This window comes from Pleurodeles waltl, chromosome 10 (assembly GCF_031143425.1).
Source record: "Pleurodeles waltl isolate 20211129_DDA chromosome 10, aPleWal1.hap1.20221129, whole genome shotgun sequence".
Lineage (NCBI taxonomy): Eukaryota > Metazoa > Chordata > Amphibia > Caudata > Salamandridae > Pleurodeles > Pleurodeles waltl.
Window position 1 is genome coordinate 900,834,291 of NC_090449.1, and position 20,473 is coordinate 900,854,763.

Below are 20,473 nucleotides of genomic sequence, written 5' to 3' on the forward strand. Positions count from 1 at the left end.
TATTGATTGATCAGTTTTCCAGATGGGCTGAAATCAGTATTTGTAGCACCAGAGAGACTAAGAAAGTAATTGAGATTTTCAAAGACATTTTTGGGCGTGAATGTTTTCCCAATACAATTGTTACGGATAATGGTCCACAGTTTATTTCGGGAGAAATGAGAGAATTTCTTGAAAAATTTGGTATAAGGCACAAGAGGTGTTCTCTTTATCACCCTGAAGGGAATGGGACAGTAGAAAGATTCAACAGGTGTGTGAAAGAGTGTATTCAACTGGAAAGTGCGTCAAATAGAGACTGGAGGGATGGTCTGAAAAGATTCCTTTATGCTTACAAGGTGACTCCACATTCCACGACGGGTAAAGTTCCTTTCGATCTTTTCAGAGGTCGGAAGGCTAACACTTCACTTGCACCTCCATGGGTATGTTCGAGGAAAAACAATATCGAACAAGACATAGTGAATGTGAAGAATGAGAATGAAAGTGTAAGTGTACAAAAGAGAAAGATGTACTACGACAACAAGAAAGGCGTGCATGATTATGATATAAAGATCGGTGATCAAATTTTGGTTAAAAAACAACTTTGTGTAAAGACAAAAGTAAATTTCAGGGACCCTTTGAAGTTGTTAAGCTTTTTAGGAATGCAGTAAAGATAAAGGATGGTAGAGTCTGGAACCTTAATAGAGTTGTTAAATTTATAGGAAATTGTTGATGATGTTTGCTTAGTCACCGTTTATTTATGTATTTTATTCTGTTTTATTTTTCTTGTATGTTTTTTCAAATCTTTGTATATAGTTTCCTTGGAGCATTTTTTGTAAGGAGGGAGGTGTGTGGTATATGACCTGTTGTAGGACAAGAGTAGATTGTTCTCTTTGCTCTGCTCTGGCCTGATGTCCTGGTTTGACATCATATAGAATGTGGAGTGTTGAGAGAGATTTGAGCAGAGCTGAGAGGAGGGCAGCTGTTTGTCGTGCTGTGGATGAGATGCTCCAATAAAGGACCAACTTACACATTCATTTGGATATACTTGCTTCTTTTATAACACTGGGCCCAAGTAATCCTCGTGGCTTCAGACTGGGTACAAAGAGCCTGGTATCCGAAGCCATTGAGCATGGCCATGGATCCTCCGATCAGATTAAGGAACCCACTAACCTGTTTCCTCCATCACTATTCATCATGCCCCAATAGAATTTGATTTTGGTGCTGGCATTTCTCATGTGTGCTCCTTTTGAGCCTCTTCACAATTGTCACCTCAGGCTTCTAACATTGAAAACAGCCTTTCTTGTGGTCGTTACCTCTGCCCACAGCCATCTCCCCTGCCAAAATGGTACTTTGCACCAGAGCTTCCTTTTTGCCAAAAGTGGTCACGCCGTTTCATGTAGCCCAATCCATCCTCTTGCCTATTTTTTGCATTCTCCCCACATCCTTCTACGGAAGAGGAGAGACTCTACCACCTGGACCCAAAAAGATCGTACCAAAGAGTTCTGGGTGGATGATGAACTCTTTTTTTTGGGTATGTGGGTACGAAGAAAGATTAGGTAGTGCAGAAGAGAACCATCTATAGATGGGTTGTTCTATACACTAAAATGTGCTATGCATTGGCTAAAAAGCAACCGCTGGAGGGTTTGTGTGCTCACTCTACCAGAGTTATGGCTGCAACCACTGCGTTAGCACTCAGAGTTCTAATCCTGGACATCTCTCAGGCAGCTACGTGGGCATCCTTGCACACGTTCACCAAACAGTACTGCGTCAACAGTCATTTCTGAAGGTACGGGTACTTTGCCCGTTCCGTCCTGCAGGACTTCCTAGTATGATCTTGGTTCGCAGACCCTCCTCTGCATGGTATTGCATGGGTATCTATTCTTTGGTAAGGAATCTGCAACTAGAAGGCATTTGATAATGCCTTATCTGGTAGAGACACATTCCAGTTACAGATTCCTTACCAACCAACCCATCCTCCCCACTCTGCAAACTGATTTCTGGGGACAGGGACTTCCCTTTCAGGGCCCTAGTTTTGATGCACCAGCGGTCAGGGTTCTTAATGGCTCCGTGCTTTTGGCGCATCAGCATGCCGCGGTGGCGTCTATATATGTCCCACAACATCATATCCGGCATGCATGAGGTCGATGATGGACGCAGAGCCGACTAACGCTGCCTGACTGCTGGAGAAAAGTCTCCAGATCCAGATTGAGGCCTGGGGGAAAGTTTAAGGTGAGAAATCTGCAACTAGAATATGGCTTTACCAGATAAGGCATTACCGAAGATAAGTCGCCTGTTCTACACTTATAGTGTGTTGCCAGTCTGTTGTTCCATGGTGTTCAAGTGTTAAAATGTTCTGGTGAACTCTTATGGTATGAAAAGGGTGAATTGCAACTTTGTTTATTTTCATTTGGAGCTGAACAGAAGAAAGAATTCTGATCACGAAGGATAGTGTTAAACTTCTCACGAGCAAAGAGGTAGTGCTTTTCCTTGTTGATGTCGATATAGTTTTCTGTGCATGGCCATTGGTGGGCTAAACTATGATTCTTTTCTGAAGACTCGTGGGAAATGTAGTCTTTATTTCCTTGCTAATAGGTGTTGGATTGGGCTGCTCCTCTAAAAACTAAAGAAGGATTAATGCATAACTTTCGCCTCCGTAGAATTGGAGCTTTACTGAACAATAATTAGGAAAATTTATATTCTGATTTTGACTGGTTCCCAGGATCTCCATTTACTACACGCAGGTTATATTATCGCCATCTGGACTAAATGCTTGCTTACACATATAGGTGCCTTTTTGGCTGTGGCTAGTCAGTGTAAATGTTTTTGAATAGCTTGCAACCTCAGAAAGAGATTTGTTCAGTTAATTTTAGCCTTGCTTGTGACGGAGCATACAATGAGCAAGAGATGGCCGGTTTATCTATACTTAACAATGTAACACATGGCACATAATTCTTCATCTAGAGTGGGAAAAAATCACCTTTTGCATAAGAGACACCACTGTGAATTACCAAGGTATACAGTTGTTTGTGTTTGCCACGTGTTTCCATTAGCCACAGCCTCTAGATGGCAGTAGGGTCATGTTAAATAAAGTAGAATTCTAACCGCAGACCTGCAAGATAAACGGGAATGCGATTAAATGTTCATATAATATTGGTTTCGTAATTTGTCAGTTCTTTAAACCTCAGAATGGAGTTTCAGCACTTAGAAAGAATTATGGTTGTGTTACTTTTTTATCCTATTTTACAGGAACTTGAAAGAGTTACATCGCTGCAGACCAGTCTCCAGCTAGCTGCTGTCATATGCACAAATGGAAGGAGGTAGGAAAGTTACAAATCCTACATGGTGGTTTATCTGTCATAAGAGGTGAAACCACGAAACTCTTGCATTGCTAGAGTACATCTGTGGCTGAACTTCGGCAGCTTCTTTACACCCTTTTGCAAATCTACGCCAGTCCACCTTTCCATTTTGTCATACAAATTATATCACATGCAATGCTACGCGTTCCATTTGCCAAACTCTTTCCCTAAACAGCGAGTTCTAAAAGAGGGGACTTCCCACAGCAGGTATACACACAACAGAGCTGCCTTTTATTTTACTCTACCCTTATTCAAATGGGATTTTGGAGTGAAGAAGCTCCTCTCCAGTTTGAAAATCATTTAATCTGGAAGCCCTTCTTTTCCAGGTTTGGACCTCTTATGTGTTTTTCAGCCTGGCAATCGGGGTTGGATTGAGGCCACAATTAGGCCCCGGCAGTAAAAAAAAAAAAAAATAAGTGCCCCACATTCGCCTACCGCAACGTATCGCAAAACCCTGTTTAGTTAGGAGCATGAAGCTAATGTTGGTAAACATTTGGGGCCAGATGTAGGAACATTCCGAATTGCGACCCGCAAATTGCAAAGTCTCGGAATATTGGATGGTGTCCCTGACACCATCTGTGACTCGCAAGGGGGTCGCAAAGACCCACCTCATGAGTAATCATGAGGTGGGTTGCAATTTGCGACCCCCTTGTGAGTGCCGGCCCTCACAGGGATGGTGGCCTGCTGCGGACAGCAGACCACCATGTCTGTGACTGCTTTTTAATAAAGCAGTTTTTTTTTTTTTTTTTGTAATGCAGCCCGTTTTCTTTAAAGGAAAACGAGATGCATTACAAAAACGAAAAATGAAACGTTTTCGTTTAATTTTTCAGAGGAGGCAGTGGTCTATAGGACCACTGCCTGCTCTGAAAAAATGTTTGCAGTGCCATTCACAACAGGGAAGGGGTCCCATGGGGACCCCTTCCCTTTTGCGAATGGGTTACCACCCATTACAAAAGGGTGCAAACTGCGATTGGTTTGCGACCGCGTTCGCGGTCACAAAGCAATCCTGCATTGCACTGCGACTCGCAATAAGGAAGGGAACATCCCTTCCTAATTGCGACTCGCAAACACGTTTTGCCTTTCGGTAACCAGGTTACCGAATCGCAAAACGGGGTTTGTGCATTGCAAAATGCTTTTTGCACGTCGCAAACACCGAAATTTGCTGTTTGCGATGTGCAAAAAGCTTTGTACATCTGGCCCTTCGGGTACTAACAGTATTTTAAAGCTTATACAGATAGTAACGTTTGTCAAGACTGGAAACAAAATTATTCCACATTATTCTTTTGGGTGCTCTTGGAATATTTCTCACCCTAAAGTCCCCTGAGAGCCCTCTTCATCCTTAGGCCTTTTACACTCACCCAGGGATTTTTAGACATGCATAGTACTTTTACAATACTTAAGAGGGGCCCTTCAGTAATCAGAGACTGGTGAGAAGCGCATCATCATTTATGTTTAACTTGCTGATAGCATCATGCGTAAGTTCCAACAAATAGAATGATGCTAGTGTGTAAATGCAAAAATAAATATACCTAGTGTCACTTTCCTCACATACATGCAGTTTTATATAGCACAAACTTGAAACCATGGTGTTGGAGCGCTGTTTGTAGGCTCAGGTGTGATTTGCCCAGGATCACAATATGTTAATTGACGCTGGGACTCAAACCTGGTTTCACAGTTTTAAAGTCCTCTAAAGCCACAACCTCTCCCTGTTGACTGCAGGAACTTATATGGGGCAGGGGAAGAAGAACAGCAAAGACGCATTTATCGAACCCTGTACCATGGAGGGGAGGGAGACAAAAATAAACTGTGGAGTTTCCTCTCTGCCCCTCACCGACTTCTCCCCCATCACCCAACTCTCAGATCCTCTCCTCTGCCCCAGTCTGCTGCAAAGCAAGTGGTAACTGTTTCCCATCAGCAGCTCTGTCACATCTACAGGGAGTCAAGGGGCATGCTGTGACAGCCAGATAGCCCATTGCCATTCTGCCTCTGACAATGAACCAGCTGCCCTGACTTCATTTGCATGGGGACTGGCTCAGTATATGTATGACAAAGGTGTTAAAACAGCCTTTCACGTTGTGCACTTGTTGGCGTCAGAGGCGGCAAAACAGTTGGCACTGTTTAATAGACTGAAAAAACAGCCCATTAACGGGCCTCAGGCACAGGCCTATCGGCCGATGCCCGTTTGTCCGCCTTGCCAATCCGAAGCTGCTGGCTATCCCCGGTAATGTGAAATAGCAGTAAACAGTATTAAAATGGCCCTAGGCCTTAACAACAGTGTTTGTTTAGTAGTACATCTTCCCCATTTGAAGCAACCCAAACTTCAGCCAATCAGGTGCAAAGGTAATCTCACCTACTTTCTCTAGAGGCCACCATAGCTCAGAGTTCTACTATTCTGCATGTGAGGGAGTTCCCCAAGTAGAGCTCTGCTCTAACTTTTCAGTGACCTTATCCTGTTACTATTTCTGGTAGACCTCGGACTGAACTTACCTTACCTTCAGATTCTGAGTTGTTTTTATGGGTAAATCAGTTTTTTCCCTTGGCAAGAGAGACCCTTTTTTTTTTCTTTGTCACTGTCTGTCACCATGACTGACAGACAAGGAATCATTACTAAAATCTTTACCTGTGAACATCAAAATATGTATGTTGATCATCCATGACCAGTGAATTTACTGCATTTATCCTACTCACAACGCTTTGCCCTGTGATATATACAGGGAGTGCAGAATTATTAGGCAAATGAGTATTTTGACCACATCATCCTCTTTATGCATGTTGTCTTACTCCAAGCTGTATAGGCTCGAAAGCCTACTACCAATTAAGCATATTAGGTGATGTGCATCTCTGTAATGAGAAGGGGTGTGGTCTAATGACATCAACACCCTATATCAGGTGTGCATAATTATTAGGCAACTTCCTTTCCTTTGGCAAAATGGGTCAAAAGAAGGACTTGACAGGCTCAGAAAAGTCAAAAATAGTGAGATATCTTGCAGAGGGATGCAGCACTCTTAAAATTGCAAAGCTTCTGAAGCGTGATCATCGAACAATCACGCGTTTCATTCAAAATAGTCAAGAGGGTCGCAAGAAGCGTGTGGAAAAACCAAGGCGCAAAATAACTGCCCATGAACTGAGAAAAGTCAAGCGTGCAGCTGCCACGATGCCACTTGCCACCAGTTTGGCCATATTTCAGAGCTGCAACATCACTGGAGTGCCCAAAAGCACAAGGTGTGCAATACTCAAAGACATGGCCAAGGTAAGAAAGGCTGAAAGACGACCACCACTGAACAAGACACACAAGCTGAAACGTCAAGACTGGGCCAAGAAATATCTCAAGACTGATTTTTCTAAGGTTTTATGGACTGATGAAATGAGAGTGAGTCTTGATGGGCCAGATGGATGGGCCCGTGGCTGGATTGGTAAAGGGCAGAGAGATCCAGTCCGACTCAGACGCCAGCAAGGTGGAGGTGGAGTACTGGTTTGGGCTGGTATCATCAAAGATGAGCTTGTGGGGCCTTTTCGGGTTGAGGATGGAGTCAAGCTCAACTCCCAGTCCTACTGCCAGTTCCTGGAAGACACCTTCTTCAAGCAGTGGTACAGGAAGAAGTCTGCATCCTTCAAGAAAAACATGTTTTTCATGCAGGACAATGCTCCATCACACGCGTCCAAGTACTCCACAGCGTGGCTGGCAAGAAAGGGTATAAAAGAAGGAAATCTAATGACATGGCCTCCTTGTTCACCTGATCTGAACCCCATTGAGAACCTGTGGTCCATCATCAAATGTGAGATTTACAAGGAGGGAAAACAGTACACCTCTCTGAACAGTGTCTGGGAGGCTGTGGTTGCTGCTGCACGCAATGTTGATGGTGAACAGATCAAAACACTGACGGAATCCATGGATGGCAGGCTTTTGAGTGTCCTTGCAAAGAAAGGTGGCTATATTGGTCACTGATTTGTTTTTGTTTTGTTTTTGAATGTCAGAAATGTATATTTGTGAATGTTGAGATGTTATATTGGTTTCACTGGTAATAATAAATAATTGAAATGGGTATATATTTCTTGTTTGTTAAGTTGCCTAATAATTATGCACAGTAATAGTCACCTGCACACACAGATATCCCCCTAACATAGCTAAAACTAAAAACAAACTAAAAACTACTTCCAAAAATATTCAGCTTTGATATTAATGAGTTTTTTGGGTTCATTGAGAACATGGTTGTTGTTCAATAATACAATTAATCCTCAAAAATACAACTTGCCTAATAATTCTGCACTCCCTGTTTAAGCCTTTTCTTTGTAATAATTTGAAGGGCAGGGAGAGTAGAGCAGCACTATATTTGCCAGAAGGGCATAAGAAATACCCTCCTTTCAAGGGGGATGCTCCCTCGTCAAGGGATGATTCAGTGAAAGATGCACGACCAAGCACTTGCAAAAAGGCAGCCGAAAATGGAGACATCCTGACTTGGATTTATTTAATGAAGCACCTACAGCCACCTTCTCATGGAAAAAAAACTGAAGTTGTATGAGAAAAACTCCCCAGGAGGGAGGAACACCTTTCTTCTAAAAAAAAAAAAAAACAGAAACGTGCACAACCCTCATTCTTATGAGGAAAAGCCATCAATCTGATAGCACCTTCCAGCTGTAGATTCCTTACCTTTGAATTCTTCCCAGGCGTCAAACAGGATCAGGAAGATTTTGCGTGAGCAGTACCCCTGCACGCTGGTAGGGTGGGATTGATAGGCTTCGCGTCTGGTGTTGTCTGCACAGGAAATGACATTGCAGTTCCTATATACGTGCCACCTAGGTGTGCCCATGTCAGTTCTTTTCATTCCATTCCAGCCAGCGCTGATCCGAGAAAGGGCTACCCTTTACTCATCTTTTGACTGACCTTTTTGACTTTTGTTAAACTTTTTGGAGGTTTATTCCTCCTGGTGTGTCGATGTCATCATGTAAGATGGTTTTTAAGCCCTGCTGGTCCTGTCATTGAGCGATGTTGGTGATGGATCCGCGCCTTGTCTGCTTGTGTTTTCTGGAGCTGGACCATGGTCCGAAGATGTGCTTCGAGTGCTGAGCCATGCATTCAAAGGCTTTGAGAGAGTGCTCCCTAAAGCAGATAGCAGTCCGGCATGCTGCTCAGTGCAGGTTAAGGTCCTGGTCGAGAGGAAGGTCCTGAGACCGGTCGCAGAGTTCCAAGTCGTCATCATCCTTACAACGAAGTCCTCGGGATGATCGGGTAAGTCAAGGCTCAAGAAGAAGAGCAAGAAGTCGAAGCGGTCTTTTAATTCTCCTCGTCCGCAACTGACATGACGAGGGAACGCCCACTGGAGGCTCCATCCAGATTGTCATCCCTGATTCTGACATGGAGCCATATGGGCATTGCCCGATGCCGACTCAGACGCTGGCAGGAGCTTTGCTTCTTAGATCTGATCCTTAACCGTAATCAGCTGGGCTCAGTTTCAGGAAAGTCTTGGAGGGGTTGCTGAGTCCTTTAGAATACCAGCCTTATGAAGAGGAAATGGACTGGCGTGAGGGTTTGGGTGAAACCAGTGGGCTGGTCACATCTCCAGATACTAGTATGCTTCTTAGATCCGATCCTGAACCGTAATCTGTTGGGCTAAGTTTCAGGAAAGTCTTGGAGGGGTTGCTGAGTCCTTTTGAATACCAGCCTTATGGAGAGGAAATGGACTGGCGTGAGGATTTGGGTGAAACAAGTGGGCTGGTCACATCTCCAGATACTAGTATGCTTTCTACCCCTACCATATCTTCAGAGGAGGGAGCCTCTTACTCAGTGGTGATGAGGAGGGCAACTGAGGTCCTGGACCTTCATCTGCCCTCACTGGCAGTCAAGACTAATCCTTTGACAGAGGTGCTGCAACCAGCAGCTTCTATATCTGGACCCCTTCTCCTGGTCAGTGATTCCCTCATCAAAATCCTTTAGGGTACCTAGTCCAAACTCAGCACAGGCGCTCCTGTGAATAAGACGATTGCCCGCTGCCTTCACCCCGCACCTGGGGACCCAGCCTTCCTCACGCAACACCCCATCCATGAGAGCTTGGTTGCCCAAGCCTCGACTTCCCACAGCACATTCCCTACCCCTCCCCTGGATAGAGAATCTAAGATGTTGGACTCATTTGGGGAGAAGAAGTTTTCTTCCACCAGCCTAGCATTGCGGTCTGTGGACCCGCATGCCTTTTGGGCCATTATTCCCACACTCTGTGGGACACGGTTGCATAAGTACAGGTCCTGGAGGAGGCGCAGGCTGTACTCTCTCTCTCTCTCTCAGGCTGTTGCAGATGGGAGAGACACAGCAAAGGTCACAATCTGTTGCAGACTAGACAAGACCGACTCAGTAGGCAGAGCGATCTGTGCTGCCCATCCTGCCCAACCTCTGTGTGGTTACAGGCGCAGGACCCACTGACCTCGTGGGTCAGGTGGCCAGCGGTCTGCTCAGTCCGCTGTCCCATCTCTGCAACTGCCTGTAAACCCTCCTAGTCTGACTCTGTCCTACCATGAACACCCGTTTAGCGACAGGATTCGCATCACCTGCCCCACTGGCAGTACATAACTTCAGACACTTGCATTTAGAAGATCGTACGAAGGGGCTCCTCCCTCCCCTTCAAGACTACCCCTACCTCCATGCCACCATCTTATGACTGGATGACAGAGGACCATCTGTCCCTTCTCTGCAAGGAAGTCTCAGCTCTCTTGATCAAGGGAGCCATAAAGAGGGTTCCAGTGCCAGAAGTAGGCTATTGTTATTCCCCCTACTTTCTGGTTTCCAGAAAGGACCAGAGTTGTTGTCCTATTTTGGACGTACAAGGCCTAAATCTCTTCCTCAAGAAGGAGAATTTCAAAATACTCACATTGACTAAGGTCTTGTCTGCCCGGTACCTAGGAGACTGGATGGCAGTATTGGAATTACAGGACGCTTAATTCCACATTCCGATCCTGCCTGCATATAGTACAAAGTATGCCATGAGCACTTTCAGTTCACTGTGCTTCACTTTGGTCTTACCAGCTCCCCTCAGGTGTTTACCAAGTTGACGGCAGTGGTTGCAGATCATCTGCAGAGATCAGAGGTGTCAGTCTTGCCCTATCTCGATGACCAGCTGTTGAAGGCGGGCTCGCCCCAGGCTGTTGTCTCCCAACTCCAGACTATGGCAAACCTCCTGCATGCGCTGGTGTTCACTATAAACGTGAGAAAGTCTCACCTGACTCCCTCCTCTCAGACGCTTCCTTTCATCTCAGCTGTTCTGGGCACAGTGCCGTTTTAGGCTTATCCTCCTGAACGGAAAGTCCATGATACTTAGGCTACAATACCAATACTTCAGCCTCTATCCTGGATTTCTGTGCGATTGACTCTGATGCTGTTAGGACTCATGGCCTCGTTCATCCTGCTGGTGACATATGGCACATGAGGACTCTGCAACGGGACCTAAAGTTCCAGTGGGTGCAGCATCAGGGGAATCTTTCTAACATGGTCCAGATTTCGAAGGGAACTGTGAGAGATCTGCAGTGGTGGTTAACGAACCATGATTGGGGTCAGAGGCAGATACTTCTCCCTTCCCTTACTAGATCTGACAGTAGTGACAGATGTGTCACTCCTGGGATGGAGCGGCGATCTGGGAGAGGTGGAGATCAGAGGAATCTGATCTCCCGTGGAAGCGGGACTCCACATCAACATGCTGGAGTGCTGAGCGATCCAACTGAGATTGAAAGCCTTTCTACCTTCATCAAGGTAAGGTTGGTGCAGGTGTTCACGGGCAACACCTCTGCCATGTGGAACTGCAACAAACTGGGTGGGGTGGGGTCGTGGACACTTTGTCAAGAGGCTCAGTGGCTCTGGACATGACAGGAACAACAAGGCATTTCCCTGGTGGGTCAACATTTTGTGGGCTCTCTGAACGCCAGAGCAGACAAACTGAGCTGAAAGTGCTTAGCGGATCACAAATGGCGTCTCCATCCGAAGGTGTTGAAAGGCCTCTTTCAGCAGTGAGTAGAGCCTTGGTTAGATCTTTTAGCTTCTGCCGAGAATGAGCAATGTCAGCAGTTTTGTGTGCCGGAGTTTCCAAGGCAGCAGTCGCTCGGAGACGCTTTTTGTCTTGAGTGGAATTCTGGCCTCATGTACGCCTTTCCACCCATACCACTGCTGTCCAAGGTTCTCAAGAATATCAGGAGATACCTGGACAAAGTAATCTTTGTGGGTTCGGACTGGGCACGGAGAGTCTGGTAACCCAAGCTGCTGAACATGCCCATCGATCCTCTGATCATACTGCCCCTTTGGGAAGATTGTCTATCACAGCAGCAGGTGAGGGTTCTTCACCCGAACATTTCGACTCACCGCCTTCTTGCTTGGAGATTGAGCGGCAGAAGTTGACACTTTTTGACCTCCCTCCCACGGTATGTAATGTCATCTTGGCAGCCAGACGTCCCTCCACCAAACTCCTGTTGGTGAAAGTAGTTTGTGGCATGATGCATAGGCAAGTCTGTTGATTCACTTTCTGCCCCTGTTTCCAAGGTTCTACTGTTCATTCTTTACCTTGCCCAGAAGGGCTTTGCTTTGGGCACTCTGAAAGGCTGTTTATCTGCCGTTTCTGCTTTTTTGTTGTTGCCTTATCAACCCTTTTTGTTTAAGTCTCCTATAGTACATAGGTTACTCAAATATCTTATTCATCTCTTCCCTCCTTCCCCATTCATTATGTCCCAGTGGGATCTTAATGTCGTTGTGACCTTTTTGATGTGCGCTCCTTTCAAGCCTCTTCACAACTGTCCCCTCAGACTTCTCACATTGAAAACAGCCTTCCTTGTGGCAATTACATCTGCCCGCAGTCCAATCAGCAGCACTCCCACATCCTTCTAAGGAAAAGAACTGACTCAACTGCCTGGACCCAAAAAGAATGTTGGTGTTGTACCTTGATCGAACAAAAGAGTTCCAGGTGGGCAACCAAATCTTTGTGCGGTATGTGGGTGTGAAGAAATGTTGGGTGGTGGAGAAGTGAACCATTTCTCATTGAGTCGTGCTCTGCATCAAGATCTGCTATGCACTGACCAAAAAGCAACCTCCTAAGAGTTTGCAAGCTCATTCCAACAGAACTAAAGGTGCGACCACTGCGTTTGCATGCAGAGTTCTGGTCATGGACATCTGCCAGGCAGAAAAATGGGTATCTCTGCGCACGTCTCCTGCAGGCCTTTCTTGTTTTGAAATTGGTTCTCAGACCCACCTCCGGGGATGGTATTGCTTGAGTATCTATTCACAGGTAAGGAATCTAGAGCTAAAAGTCTCTGTCAGATGGATATGTTACTTACCTTTGGTATCGCCTTATTTGGTAGAAACTATATCTATCTGCAGATTCCTTACCAACCCACCCATCCTCCCCACTCTGCAAACGGATTTTTAGGGGCAGGGACTTCACTTTCAGGGCCCTAGTTTTGACACACCAGTAATCGGTGTTCTTCATGGCTTCGTGCTTCTGGTATGGAAAGTCGTGAAAAGAAACTGACGTTGACGCACCTGTGTGGCGCTTAAATAGGAAACAGGATGCCGTTTCCAGCATGTACGACGACGGACACGGAGCTAATCGACGCCACCTATGGGCACTTGGGGGTACTCCTTACAAAACAGCTTCCGGATCCAGTCGTGACACCTGAGGAGAATTCAAAGGTAAGGAATCTGCAGCTGCATATAGTCTCTACCAGATAAGGCGTTACCGAAGGAAAGTAACTTGTTCTTTAAGAAGAGATTGTCGCAGACTGAAAATCTGTCATCATCGTCAACGAACATAAAGATGATCCTGTCAGCGACATCAGCGCTGTCGATATCGACAACTGTTTTTCCAGCAACTACCTTTTCACCAATAATTAAATTGACAGCATGGTTACCTGCTGAGATCCTTGACTTGGAGTAAGAGGAAAGGTCAGTGACCTTGACTCAGAGACTGCTTACCACCCTTAGCAATTGTATGTACGCTATCTGCTCGACTTTAAGGGTGCAGTGGATGAGGAAAATTACCAGAGGTATAGATATCAACAGGATTATACACCAGACAATTCATGCTCCTTTATAACTCCTCTTTACATTTGAGAGCCAGATGTCTTACATGTGCCTGTAGCATTCTTATCCACACTACAGCAAATAATGGACAACCTACAAACATTACAAGCGCAGCACCCTACGGGATACCCAACACTTATTTAACTCTAGCTGTACCTACTATGCCACCTCCTCTACAATTTACATCTCCTTCTCTATGCCTTCAACACCTCCTCCACCTCCAAAGGAGCGTTCTCCAAGTATGGTCAACAAATCACTTACCCCAGCACCTCTTAAGGACATGGGAGAGGAAGACTCATCTTAGTGTGTTTCCAGATGGGTTTGAGGAGGAAGGTGAACTTCAGCCATGTGTTTTCAGATGGGAATGAGGAGGAATGTGAAATTCAGCCAGATGATGACAGCTGTAATGATGAGGACTAAATCATACACAAGGAAGATGATAACCATCCCATTCAGCAAGGTTATTTAACCCGCTTTTGTGCTTTGGTGAAAAGAGCAGCTAAAAAGTTTAATTTAACAATTAATTCAAAAGCACAACAATGCTTCCTTTATCATTTTAAGGAACAGGCACGGAAAACTATAAAATCAATACCTATACTGTACTGTATTATGTCTAGTTGAAGGACTAAAATTGATGAATATATCAGGAACATTCCCAACAGTAATGTTACCGGTTGAGAAAAAGTTTAGGGCCCCGGATTTGTCCCCAGCCTGCCTTACTGGCCATCCAAAGCCAGACTCTACAATAACATCAGCTGCTTTTCTTTATCTTTCTGGTCTGTGCACCACACCCTTGGTCCCTTGGAGATTTTTCTATGCTTTCTGGGCACTGCACCTTGTAGCAATAGTTTTACCAGCCATTCTGTTCCTCTGCGCCTTGCTGCCGCCCTTGCCCGAAAAGTATTCTTCTCCGTCTTGCTACCTCTTCTTTGTTTTCGGTTTTGCCAGTGTACACTTCTTCTTCACAACATAAGCTGCAGCTGATGGCTCCAGCGAAAATCGTTCTCTTGCTTTGGGCTTGGGTTGCAGTCCCACTTGTTGGCTGCTCAGCTACTATCCTTCCTTTTCAACACAGCCTTGTTTGTCCTCTTGACCACTCTCTCCCCACCAATGTGCCTTATCTGCAGCTCAAACATCCTGCTCTTCCTCCTTCCATGACCCTCGCAACACCGCATCCAACGCTCCTCCTACTGCCAATGACCTACTTAATGGTAGCTACAGCATGAACATGCACAGTGGATGCATGCTGCTGCTGTGCCGAAGATAAGCCCATCTGTGTCTGGGCCGTGCCCAGTGCCAGGAACCCTTGGTTCACCCCTCACTGCTAGTCTGTTGCCTTTCTTGATTGCTCAACCCCAGCCTCCTTTTGCTGTGTTGCCGTTGCTCTTTACCTCGCAACATGTAACAAGAAATCACCTGCACAAATTACTACAGCTCCCTACACAGTCACACCTACAACACCAAACACCCCACGGCTCAGAAACACCCAAACCACCAATACCCACCCATCACTCCTCGCTATAATGCATGCTCCTTAACACCCTCTCAATCAGCAAACACACCATGGAGAACTGGGACCTACTGGACAATGCTGCCCCAGACCTCCTTTATTCCACAGAAACATGGCTCGCCCCAGCATCAAAACCAGACATTGCTGTGGCTATCATTGCCAGATACAAGATCATTGTTCAGGACCACCGACACAGACCTGTTGGGGGGAATAGTCATCATCTTCAAGGACTACATCAGTTGTACCACCTCAAGAGAAATGGAACCAACTTCTTGAAATACCTCAACCTTAAATTGTGAATTACAGCCAACTTCACCCTGGATGGAATCTGGTCTGCCGACCCTTAGGACCCTGTTCAAACTTCACCAGCAACATCACAGACTGTGTTACACCACTAGTCATTGAATCCAGCATTTATATCCTACTAGGAGACCACATCTTTCACTTAGAAGATCTGAACAACCTCAATTCTTCTGCACTTGGTGCTCACCCAATGATAAGCGCGACCTGTGGATGAAGCATGCCAGCTCAGTGGGTAAAGGCTTGTTCATTGTGAAAAGGATGCTCTGTGACCAGTGAGAAGCACATTTGACCTCAGCGGGTCAAGCTTCCCATAGTTACTGTAGTAATGCACCCTTTTTGACATGGGTAGTCTCACTTTTTGCCTGGTTTCTGATGTGGCTTTGACTATTAGTGCACTGGGTCCCTTCTAATTAGGTCCCCAGTGCCCGGATCACTTTCCCCAAAGCTGCACAGTTGTTTTGCACAATTGGCACCCTCTTTAGTGACCACTGTAAGTCCCTAGTAAATGGTACTCCTGGTACCTAGGACCTGGGGAGCTAAGGAAGATCTATGAGGGCTGCACCACCACTTATGCCACCCCAGAGACCCCTCACCAAACTCAGTGATGGCATTGCAGGCTGCATGTTTTGGCCCAGGCTAAATTGAAAACATGACCTATCACACTCCCCTGTGTGTCAGGCCCCTTATCACTGCATGTGCCAGGTGTAAGTCACCCCTAAAGCAGGGTGCATCTAGGCGCATGTGAGGGCATATATGCGTGTCCAAATATGCCCCTCTGAGACATAGCAAGTGTACAGGGAAGTTGTTTTAAATGCATGTGCTGGGCAGAGGTCATTATGAGTTCCCCCAACTACATAATGGCTTATCTGAATCCTGGGATGTGTGCTATCAAACAACTCAAAATAATAAACCCTCCGTGACCCCAGTGATGGATGTATTAATAAATGCACACAGAGGGCACCTTAGAGATGCTCCCTGAAAACATGCCAACTACTAGTGTGTTGACGGACTGGTCCTGATCAGTTCAGCCACCACAGACATGTTTCTGGCCCCCCAAGTCCCTGTCCTCACCCTACTTTTGGCGGCAGCACAGATGGAAAAATGAGTTCAAGCCAGGTGGACGAGCTGAAGTAGGCACTACTTTTTAAATTCCTCCTTCTTGTTTGGAAGGTAGTAGGCCACTAGGGTAAGGGTTATGCCCACTTCCCAACAGAAGTGGTCACAAGAAGGTGTAGTCACTCTGAAGGTGGTCAGCCCATTGGCTACCACCTGGCACTCCCTGTAAAAGTCCTTAATTGAGTATTTAGGTGGCACCCCCGAACACTAGAACTCAGATTTCGACAACCTAAGAAGACCCGGAAAAAGAAGAGTTGCACTTGCAGACGAGGACAAGGAGAAGCAGCTGACCTGGAAACAGCCCCTCCGGCCTGCCTCCTGACCTCAAAGGATCCCGCAAAAGAAATCAACGTGTCCAGCGGTTAATAAAGAGCAAGTCTCCTGTGGGCAGCGGACTTGCCCTGCAAGAAGAAAACTTCAAAGAAAAGACTACTGACACCAAAATTACGACTGCACCCAATGTCCATGACCCAAGGTGAAGCCAGCCAACTGTACCAACTCTGGTCTCCAGCTGCCCAGAGACCGAGTCCAATGTGGTCTTACCCATCCTGGACTCACCCAAGACTCTTGAAGCCTCTGCACACAGTGCTCCTCTTCCATAGGCTTGTGGAGAGAAAAAATCTGACATCTCCAGCAACTACTGCACCCATGACCCCTGACCCCATCTGAGGCAGGTCACCGGTGTCTATGACGTACCACGGTTCCTAAGAGCTGAAGTCCATTCTGGGTCCACCCCTGGTGGATTCCCTGACTTCCCCTGCTGCCTCATCACACAGGACCTCATGACTGCGAGTGCTCCCGTGCGTGAAAACTTGACACCTAAAGACATCCCTGTATCCGTCGCCTCTGAGCACAGGAGAGGAGGACCAAAAGTGCACCCACATCCCAAGCACCCCAAGTCTACCATCTACCTGTTTGTTGTTCCTGACTTGCTTTCTAGCCAGAGCCTACAGCCTTTCTTCACGAGTGCCAAACTCCCAAATGAAACCATTGGGCACTCAACGCTTTACTGCACCTTTGCACCTGGCCGCCCGGTTTGACCTGTTGGTGTGGTTCTGATCAGTGCTCAGGACTTACCGTAATTCCCTGAGATTGGCTTTGTAAGTCATTGTTAACCCTGTAACTCTGAAAATTCAACTGTCTATTTTTTAAATTGCAAAGTATTTATGCTTAAAAGTCTGCTTACCTGATTACGAAGTTCTTGTGTTTAAAACATAAGTCAGAAGAATTGTTATTTTTTTTCTAAATTGGTCTTGGATCTATTGTTTGAGTGTGTGTCTCATTTATTGCCTCTGTGAGTGCAACAAATGCTTAGCACTACCGTCTGATAAGCCTAACTGCTCACTCCCACTACCACAAATAGAGCATTAGTCCTATCTATTTTTGCCTCTCCAATACCAATTGGGGACCCACTGATCTCTCTGTACAGTGTACTTCATTTTAGTGCACTATATAGGGAGCTAGCTTCCTACAGTTACCAGATCTTCAGCCTTGATTCATATGATCTGCACATTCCTCACCAGAAGAACACAGACAGTCTACATGCAGCCTTACTCTTTGAAAGCTTTCGAAGTCATTTGCAGAGTTCCTCAGGGTTCTTTCCTCATCCCGACCCTCTTTTACGTCTACATGACCCCACTGACAGACATCATCCCAGCAGATGACATTGATAACGAACAACTGATATTGTCCGTCTTAGACTAAATCAGCCAGCACAAGCAACAACTTCAACCTCTGCATGACTGAATAGGCCCCCTGGATCAAGTCAAGCTACCTCAAGCTGAACACCGACAAGGCTGAAGATTTCGGAGATGATTGCTCACAATGGGACTCAGCCTGATGGCCTACAGCCCTGGGACCCGCTTGCATCCCCATCTCAAAAGCACAAAACCTCTGGGTTATCACTGACTAAAAGCTGGACATGTCAGCCCAGGTCAACTCTTATGCCCCAACCTGCTTGCACACACTGGGGATGTTAATAAAAATCTTCAAGTGGCTACCAAAAAAACACTAGAAGGACCATCATCCAAGCACTCATCACCAGCAGACTAGACTTGCTCGGTGCAGGAATCACCAAGCATCTCAAGAAAACACTACAGACAGTCTGGAACTCAGCAGCCAGACTTATTCCTAACCTCCCATGCCACTCGCATCTCACATGAGGAAACTCCACTGGCTCCCCATACACAAGCAAACAAACCAAATGATGAACGGAATGCAGAACAAATTAAACATCTACCCCCAGTCACAGATCTGGGTTTAATCCATCAGTTCATTTGTTCAACATGCCACCCCAGTTTGGACCCAGTCATAGTCAAATCAGTCTTGACTGTGTTCCCCATGGAAACAGTCTAGCCCGAACTGCCAGGCCAGCTCCTCCTTGGATCGGAAACACGCATCTTGGGACCAGATTCATACTATCACCCCCTCATCAGCTAGGCTAGCTTGAATCTGGTGGCATAGTGAGCCCGGGACCCACGTCTGGGCATACCCGGCACACTTAGGGCGACTAAAGCAAACAAACCAAATGATGGATGGAATGCGGAACAAATCAAACATTCACCCCCGGTCACAGTAATGGGTTTAATCCATCAATTCCTTTGCTCACCACGCCACCCCAGTTTGGATCCAGCCATATGCAAATCAGGCCACCCTAAGGCTAGCTGACAGGTCTAATCACTATAATTAGGATGAGCACTTGATTGTACCTTGAGGAGTACTATAAGTATACTCTTTCCACATTTTTAATCTGTGATGTTTTCAGAATAGTGTGCTCTCACAAATATTTCTCCTACTTTGAAAAACACAATTTGCATTTAAGAACATAGTAATAAGTCTTTTCAAACTTCTGGACTTTTAACAAATATGTCTAAGTATAAACGGCAGCATATTCTATGGAGATACAATAATATTGGAGGCTCTTCTCTTAAGCCACCCACGGTCTTCTCGTTTGAAATTGTGCACTTACTGGTTCCCAGCTCATGGGTGTTTTGGTGTGTTTAATTCCGAAATTATAACTACAGTAACCTGTTTGACACCTATTTTGCGACTTTTCTGTGGCTGTTGTTTTCCCTTTAGGCACTTGAATGTTGCAAAGAAAGGGTTTACAGAAGCAAGTCTGGGTCTCCTGGCCAATCAAAGAAAGAGACAGCTGCTGACTGGGCTGTTGAAGTCCTTGAGGACTATAAAAACTCTGGTAAGCTATGTTACAAAAGTGTGTGTGTTGCATTTCTTTCACAAAGTTCTGTCTTTTCTTTCACAAACACAGCGACCTGAAACATTGCACCTGAATTCATTTTGTAAAATTTAATGTAGCATTTTTAATTAATGTGCCAATTGAGGAAAATAGCAGTTTCAATGTAATGGTTCAATTTACCCAACCTAGATACATCACATTTTCAGAAAACATGACCTATATTTATAAAGCACACATTTGCCCCTTTGAGGCATGTTGGCGCTGAATATGTTTGTTATTCAGCTCAGTGGTAGCCATTTCAATGACCTCGGGAGGGTGAAAAGCTGAGTAGATCTATATGCTAATGAATGTCTTCCTTTACCAAAAGAACAACCTCAGAGTATACAATCTGATCAGATATTTGCGGTCCTGTGACAACTTCTCTGGGCAGTTCATTGGGTCAAGCATTTCTCATAGGTGCTAATCTGGTTCTGGGCAGCCAAATCCCAGAGTGTTTGATCTGGACTTAAAAAAAAAAATAGCCTTTCAATTCTAGCACCGACCTTTACCTTTCTCCTCTTTCTCGTTTTCTCAGCGTCCGGATGTCTATAGTTGTTTTTTAGCGTTTTTTTAAATGTTTTGGATTTGGATTTAGATTCTGTGTTCCTTCTTCCTCCCTTTACCACTTCCCACACACACACACACACACGCACGTTCACAGGATGTGATTTCTCTTTCTCAGAGAAGTCAGTCTTTGTGTTTCTGTGAACACTAATTCAGTTTTGTGTTCCAGCATTTTCGTAGATAGTGACAGACCTGTGTCCATTTGTTAAGTAACTATTGAACTCCATGGCATCATCTTGTGGGACATTTTCCAGTTCTGTCTTTTCGTTAACCTGATGCAGTCTGGGACCAGACGTCCTGATTTTCTTAAGTTAATAGTCTTACACTAACACATCTAAAATAGTGATCTGTAAAAGGAAAGCCCAGAA

At 45.5% G+C, this 20,473-nt stretch overlaps 1 protein-coding gene across 2 annotated transcripts in view; it reads left to right on the forward strand.

Annotated features, from left to right (window-relative positions):
• The window catches only part of VPS50 (VPS50 subunit of EARP/GARPII complex), an 880,308-nt gene that overhangs the window by 158,563 nt on the left and 701,272 nt on the right, over positions 1-20,473 (forward strand). For both annotated transcript variants that reach the window (XM_069211661.1, XM_069211662.1), the window contains exons 6-7: positions 3,223-3,293; positions 19,385-19,502. In XM_069211661.1, the coding sequence (XP_069067762.1) occupies positions 3,223-3,293; positions 19,385-19,502 (189 nt within the window). The remainder of the gene's footprint in view (positions 1-3,222; positions 3,294-19,384; positions 19,503-20,473) is intronic.